Source organism: Odontomachus brunneus, unplaced genomic scaffold, assembly GCF_010583005.1.
Source record: "Odontomachus brunneus isolate Ranch 3 - 2012 unplaced genomic scaffold, Obru_v1 Obru_scaffold_151, whole genome shotgun sequence".
Classification (NCBI taxonomy): domain Eukaryota; kingdom Metazoa; phylum Arthropoda; class Insecta; order Hymenoptera; family Formicidae; genus Odontomachus; species Odontomachus brunneus.
In genome coordinates this window covers 557,974-565,354 of record NW_022639601.1, presented here as the reverse complement: position 1 = coordinate 565,354, position 7,381 = coordinate 557,974, and the positions used below count along the sequence as shown (strand labels likewise).

The following is a 7,381-nucleotide window of genomic DNA, read 5'->3' as shown; positions in this document are numbered from 1 at the left end:
TATATATATATATATATATATATATATATATATATATATATATATATATATATATATATATATATATATATATCCGTCTCTTTCTCTCGCATCACCGCTATCCCGCGAAAATATCGCGTCGCGCATTTTGCCCGCATCTAATAGCATCTTGCTTGACGAAAATGACAAGTTTGACGAAAAATAATTCGACCATAATTAATTTAACATTCCGGGTTATTAAGGGTTAAAGCCAGCCGGATGATCACCTCGTGCGTCCGTCGCCCGGTGAGCCACGCGGACAGCCCACCTGAACAGCGGTGCCGACTGCACCACTAACGGTCGCGTGGTGATCGGGGGTTGGGGTGGCGGAGCTCACGGGCAGGGCCATCTGGCCTGTCCCCGTAGGCAGATGCCCCAGGGACAAGGAGATCCGCGCGCTACGACCTTGACTGCAATCACCCAGGACAGACGTACGTGTGCTTGTGAATGTGCGTGTGTTGTTGACTCACTCTCTCGTCGGGTGAACCACGGCGAAATTTCGGGCCTCTCTCTACGTCTTATGTGCCGACGCCGACGCCGTCGACTTACCGCCCTAGTAACGACCAATCGCGACCAACCGCATCTCTACAAAGCCACCCCTCGCGCTCTCTTCGGAGAAGCGATACTTTTGCGAAATTTTTTCGTATTTACGAAGAAGAAGGAGCCTCTCTATCTATCTCTCTTTTTCTCTCTTTCACTCACTCACTCACTCTCTCTCTCTCTCTCTCTCTCTCTCTCTCTCTCTCTCTCTCTCTCTCTCTCTTTCTCTTTCTTTCACACGGGAAGAGAACAAGGTCGCCTACCTACGAACTGCGCCCGTGCGGAGTTACAGCTGTGAGTCGACTCGGCGTTTACACCGCGCCATATCTCGTGCGCGTATCGCGTGACAGGAAATAATCGCCCCAACGAGATAATGATTGCGCGTAAATCGTTGGAAAGCGAGTGAAGAGATGGTGGACGACGGGAGTGCGAGACATACCTGTATCCCATGTCCTCCTCATATTGAGCGGTCGCCTGGCTCTGCTGCTGTTGTTGCTGCTGCTGCTGTTGCTGGTAGGCGGTCTGCTGTTGCTGCTGCTGTTGCTGCTGCTGGGTAGCCGTCGCGGCTGTCGGAGCGAGACTTCGTGATATGTTGCTGCCGTTGCTCAGCACCTACGCGACAGAGACGCGAGCGTGCAATTAATAGCTAATTAAGGATGACGAGTCCAATTATGAGAACACCCGAGTCCGGCAATTGTAACCCGCCGTGAAATCGATGTCTCACGGCGGGCGAGCGGATACTCTTGATCTTCTCTCTCTTTTTTTTTACTCGGACTTCTTCCGCCCTTGGTTAATAGCGTCTGAGACGTCTTAAGTGAACGCTCGTCGAAAAGTTTCGCCAATCGACATTCTCGAATTATGAGAATTACGCTAAAATGACGAATAGTCGCGGGATAGTCTTCGAACGGAGAAAGAAGTTTGAATTAATCGGAAATCTTGATATATTAAATAGATTGGTGGATTTTGATCGATCCATAATATCGATTAATGTAACCAGGCAAATTTAATTACATGCACAATAATAGTAATAAATTATATTTATATTTCTTAATAGAAATTCTATTACTTTCTTGACTGAGAGTTATTTCTTAAGGATGTATTAGTGTATGATATTGTTTCATTTAAAGTCAACTATTTAATTGATCTAATATTATATCGTGTGCTTAAAGAATTCACCTTTACCCTGATTGGATTCGAACCCAAGACCTTTGAATTCTCAGTAGTCTGTCTTATATGCTACTTCCCCAATTGATAAATCTGTTATACATATATTGTCTGTATATATTGTTTAATAATATGCAAGCAACAATATACCAGCGTTGAATATCAGAATATTTGATTATAATAATAAAAAATTCTGTACAGTTACATTTAACTAAACATGTCACGTTAATTTAACCATTCTCTTTTTTTATATGTGTAAAGCACTGAATTAATGCCACCAAATTAATCTCCTTTAGTCATTGACACTTTAGAAAAGTCTGGTTTTTCTTCCAACCAATGGTGATTGTTTACAACTTTAGTTCTGAAATTCCCTGTTGGAATCATTGAATGCAGGTAAGAAATTTAACTGCAATGTTGGTCGCATGACAAACCTGACTTTTTTTAGAACATCAATAATTAAGAAGATGACAATAATTTTATGCTAGTCATAATAACCAGATTAATATTTGGATTATTATTCTATATACACAGTTACAAAACTCTGATTGCTATTACAACTGAAATGCTCTGGTTGCATACCAGAATATCTCCTTATAATAACCAGAAATACTACTTATTTTTACTAGTTTAATCAAACATGTCACGTTAATTCAACCAGGCTCTCTCTTTCTGTGCAAAGTCTCACGGATCAACGATTCTTCTTTGCTTAGGACATTATTTGTTTTGTAATTATAACTTAGCTAATATTTTAATAATTAAAAATAATTCAAATATCACCAGTAATTAATCACACCCATGTCTAAGGAGGAATCTTAGATTCCCTCATTATTCTTTTATCATGACGCCATCAGTATTAACACATCGAGTATTTCTTAATATTATGTGAAAAAAGACAGAGAGAGAAAGAGAGATCCTGTAATGAGAAGCTAATTATAATTGAATGAACAGAGAAATTGGGACTTACATCGAGTGCTTGAAGCATCGCCCTGGCGAAAGCGTCGGCGTCGTCTTTACTCGAAAAATTGAGCCCGTACACCTGCTTGTTGTCCCTCCATTGGTGGAACGTGACCGTGGCCTGATTGTACTTGAGCCCTTTCAGGATCGCGCAGTTGATGACGATCTCGTGATCCTGCAGCTTCCTACCCACCACGCGGAACGTATTGTTCACCTGGTGATGGTAAAGCTGGACCTTCGACAGGCCGGACGAGCTGCCACTCGGTATCCATTTCTTGTTCACGTCGTCGTACACCATCACCGACGCGCGGGCGGATGATATGCTCACTTCGCTGAAACGACAAAATACGTTTTTGTGTCTTCGCCAATTGACCCTTTCGGTCGCGCGCTTGATTGCGCGACTTTTCGCTCTCTTCATTATATTACATTATGTCAAGGGCATAAGGAATCGCCATAAAAATCATCCGTCGAAATATTTGTTGAATTACTTCATTTCAGAGTAAAGGATCCAGAAATGTTGTGTAACATTATAGAGTAACATATATGAAAAATATAAGTTTTGAGTAAATTTATATATTAAAAGATATTTTTATTTAAATTTTAATTCTGTAATTAATTTTTTTACAATTAACAATAAATGTAACAAGTTTTTATAATTTTTATACTTTTTTGGAGAAAAGATCTTAAAATAACAATACAAGAGATAGATGTGGGTGAAAATAAATGCAGAATTTTTAAGCTTTCTACGTTAATGGATCGATCGTGCTCTTCTTTCTGTTTGGCGAAATGAGCAACGCGACCAAGCGAATGTTGCAATCTGGTTGAGGCGTGGGCGGTGCACCGGTATCACTTTTTACTTCTGCTCGTTCGAGAAAGTCGCATAACCAAAGCAGCAAAGCGAACGACGAATTGACAGATTCCGCGATTTCTCTGATTATTTTCAAATTCCACCGTCTTTTATCGGATCTCTTGTATTCTAGAATTCACTTAACATGTTTAGTCGAACGAACAACGCAAAACAATAGGAAATCAAAATGATAATATGAAACCAGTCGTCTGAACCAGACGACAATGTAGAAACAAGTTGAAAAACGCAAATTCTTCAAGATGTCCTTCAAACGTCAATGGAAAAAGAGATGCAATATTTTCATTTTCAATAAGTCTCGCAATATATCTAACAGAAGAATTTATTTATTAGAAATTTTAAAAATACAAATTCTAAAGATAGAATTATTAAAAACAAATGATAAATTCAAAATATAAATTTTTTCAGATTTTCTTTCCAATAAACGCTTCACAACCTGTACACAGATAGAATATAGATTTTCTTTGTATAAAAAAAATTCTATCCAATTTTACTATGTTCCTATAAAATTTTTTCCTATAAATTTATGTAACGCAGTAGTAGCGTAGATGAACAATGGACAATAGATTGTCAGTAAGGTTTACCTTGCTAATAAATACAATAAATTTTGCTGGAATTGTACTGTGTTTCGCTAGAAACTTAATAATCTTTTAATAGCACATTTTAGTGTTGCTAAAATATAAATGAAAGGATAGTTAATTACCGCAGAATGTCGATCTATTCCTATAAAATACTACAGTAATTTTTACTATTAGATATTTCCGCGTATATAATAGGAGAATTTGTTTATTAGTAATATAATTAGACAATATAATTATTAAAAAACGAATGATAAATTCAGAAGGCAAATATTTCTGATTATTTTTTAATTATTTTCGCAATCTATATACAGAGATTATAGCTATTATTAATAATAAAATATAGTTATTATTAATATTATAGTTTTTTTCACAAAAATTACTTTCAATTTTCTATGTTTCTAGTAGTGAAGGAACAAATTGTCAGTGAAGTCTATCTTGCTAAGGAACATAGTAGAACAAATTTGACTAGAATTGTATTATATTTCGCACAGCAAATCTTTTAGTAGCATATTTCAGCTCTTAAAATATATAAATAGCATATATGAGATGAAAGGATAGCCAATTACTGCAGAACGTCGAACTATTCCCGTCTTACAAAATTTTATAGTAGCTTTTACTATGAAGTTACCTCCGTCTAATAAAAAATTCTGTTTATTAGTAATTCTACAGACAGGCTGTAATTACTAAAAGATGAACGATGATAAATTTCTTTCTCTAATATAGCAGATCATATCTTTTCCTCAATTGAGAAAACAAATACGAAAGACAAACTTCCCTGTTGGATACCCAGGTAGAACAATCATAATGAGGTTAAAATGACGAGGAAATAACTATTAAAACTCTCTTTTCAGTTATGGTTCTACTCTTTCTTCATCACTTTGACATTATTTCGACATTACCACGATTTTCTGTTCTACCTGAGTATATCAGATGTGCTCTGAAGTTCGTCGAGACAAAAGTATTGCAAACTTTCTTCCACCGACTGTCCCTCAGACACATCCTTGGGTCCTCGGAACTCTTCGTCTCTCTCTTTCTCGGCCTCTCTCTCTGTTTCTCCCGCGTCATTCGAAGAGGAGGGAAACGAGGAGGAGCCAGCCGATATATCGCGATCGGCCAAGAAAGCGAAGGACGAGAAAATCGACACGGCCACGGCGTACCACAAGCGGTCCTGCCAAGAGGAAGATCGTTGTTGACGATAGTTGGCGTGCTGTTGCGCGCCCGCGTATTGCGCCGGGCCTTCTTGCACACTCTGCATCGTTAATGAGGAACGCGTCCTGGTGTCTTGGCTCGGTGCGTGGTCGCGCGGCGAGTAAGACTCATAAGAGGACCACCTCGTCCTGCCGGTCCGGCAGGCGAACGAATTCATTCGAGAGTCCCACATGACGATCACAAGAGGATGATCTCTCTCTCTCTCTCTCTCTCTTCCTCTCTTCTAGGCTTTACGCGGCCATCACTCGCGATCGTGAGTGTTATCGGAGCACCAACGGCCGTTATATCAGCGGCTACGTCGACAGGCCGATCAGAAACGTCGTGTCGCGGCTCGTTCGCGGCGTAATTAAATATCCGGGCCTGATCCGCGCGCACCGCGGAAGAGGCTCGTGCGCGAGAGCTCGCTGTCGCTTTCACTGGGCTGAAAAGCAAGCGAGCAAGCCAGCAAACCCGCGCGCCGTCGGACGGAAAACGGGAACAGGACGAGATAGGATGTGGCGAGATACCGTCACTTCCTCGGCTGTCCTGGCGCGTACGCACAGCGGCAACACACAGACAAGCGAATGCCAGTGTGATAACGCCTCGTGCCGCGGCCAGCACGACGCAAAACATCGTGTGCCATGAAAGAGAAAGAAAGAGAGAAAGAAAGAGAGAAAGAAAGAGAGAGGAAGATAACCGGGAAGAGAGGACAGATAAAAGAATTGTCGATAATTTTCTGATGTTTTAACGAAGCAAGACGACGGGGCGATAAGTGATCGTATCGCGTTGATCACCGTGTTGATCCCGTCTGACTCACTCGCCTGCGCGTGAGGAAGGTCAATTTTTCTCCTCTTTGCTGGGGATGTGCGATTTATTGCAAGCACTGCGATTAAATCGCAATGCATCCTTTTATTAAATCGCAATGCGATACGCAATTGAAGTTTTATCGCAAAATCGCGCCTGCAACTCAAAATTACTCGTCATTTTAGTTAAGTATCTGTGTAAAAATATCGCATGATAAATCTATGATATTTTATACTATTTAATCCAAACTTATACATTTAGAGACATAAAATGGGATTATGCTATTATAACAGCCTCAAAATGTTAAGTGGATATTTATTTTTATATATAATTTTTATATAGGCTTTATATATATGTATGTATCAGAAGATTACTACATTTAATATTGATTGTCATTAATATTTTATTAAAAAAAGGCAATAAAAAAGGTAGTCTTATTGTTTTATAGGAAAAATGTTGTCATTAAATAATTATAATTAATTAAACGTGCAATAACACATACTCATATATTGCATGTCTTAGACACTTGCATAACTCATGCTTAGTCATTAGTCACTTTTAAAAATGTTTGAAAATAAATGATTCGGAAATAAACAAGTTTTGTAAAACATGTTTCCCATTTTGTGTAGAAAGCACAATAAGGTTAAATGATGTTTTTAAGAACACTTCATTTAACTTTATTATGCTTTCATTTTTAACTATTCTTTCACAATACAACTTGTGTTTTCTTATAGTGGCCATTTCAAAGAATATTTTGATACAGTACAAAGAAAGTTGATTTATTTATTTTTAACATGTTTAACATCACATTATTTAAATATCACGGTTCCTATCATACTCCAAATTCCCTTATGATTAAAAATCATTATATGGTTAGCGATATAAAATCGCGCGCGACTCAAAATCACATTTGTGATACAAAATTGCGCACGATTTAAAATCATATTTGCGATACACAATAATATTTGTTTTCCGCAAAATGTTAAAAACAAATGTTATTAATATTAGAGATCTCCTTAATCATAAAAAGATTATTTGCTTAAAAATTTATAGTTTTTTTTTTAACACAGTATTGTATAAAACTAATTGCCATTTGTTAAAGATGAAACTTTCCAGAAAAAATATGGAAAAATGATTTAAAAAAATATATTGTTAACATGAAGAAAATATTGTTTTAACGTCAAGACTGATTTCAACGGTGTATTTCCTACATCTGCTAAACAGCAGATGGGGCTGCACAGCATGAGCAGTTGCAAGAGAGCAGACA

General features: G+C 38.1%; 1 protein-coding gene across 3 annotated transcripts in view; it reads right to left on the bottom strand.

Annotated features, from left to right (window-relative positions):
• Nucleotides 1–7,381, bottom strand: part of LOC116850658 (protein enabled) — a 64,172-nt gene that overhangs the window by 16,956 nt on the left and 39,835 nt on the right. For 2 of the 3 annotated variants that reach the window (XM_032829184.1, XM_032829185.1), the window contains 2 exons: nucleotides 2,687–3,008; nucleotides 998–1,170 (listed from right to left, as the gene is read on the bottom strand). In XM_032829184.1, coding sequence (XP_032685075.1) covers nucleotides 998–1,170; nucleotides 2,687–3,008 — 495 coding nt within the window. Of the gene's footprint in view, nucleotides 1–997; nucleotides 1,171–2,686; nucleotides 3,009–5,279; nucleotides 5,830–7,381 lie in introns of those variants that run through there. The other variant, XM_032829183.1, reaches the window with a different exon arrangement.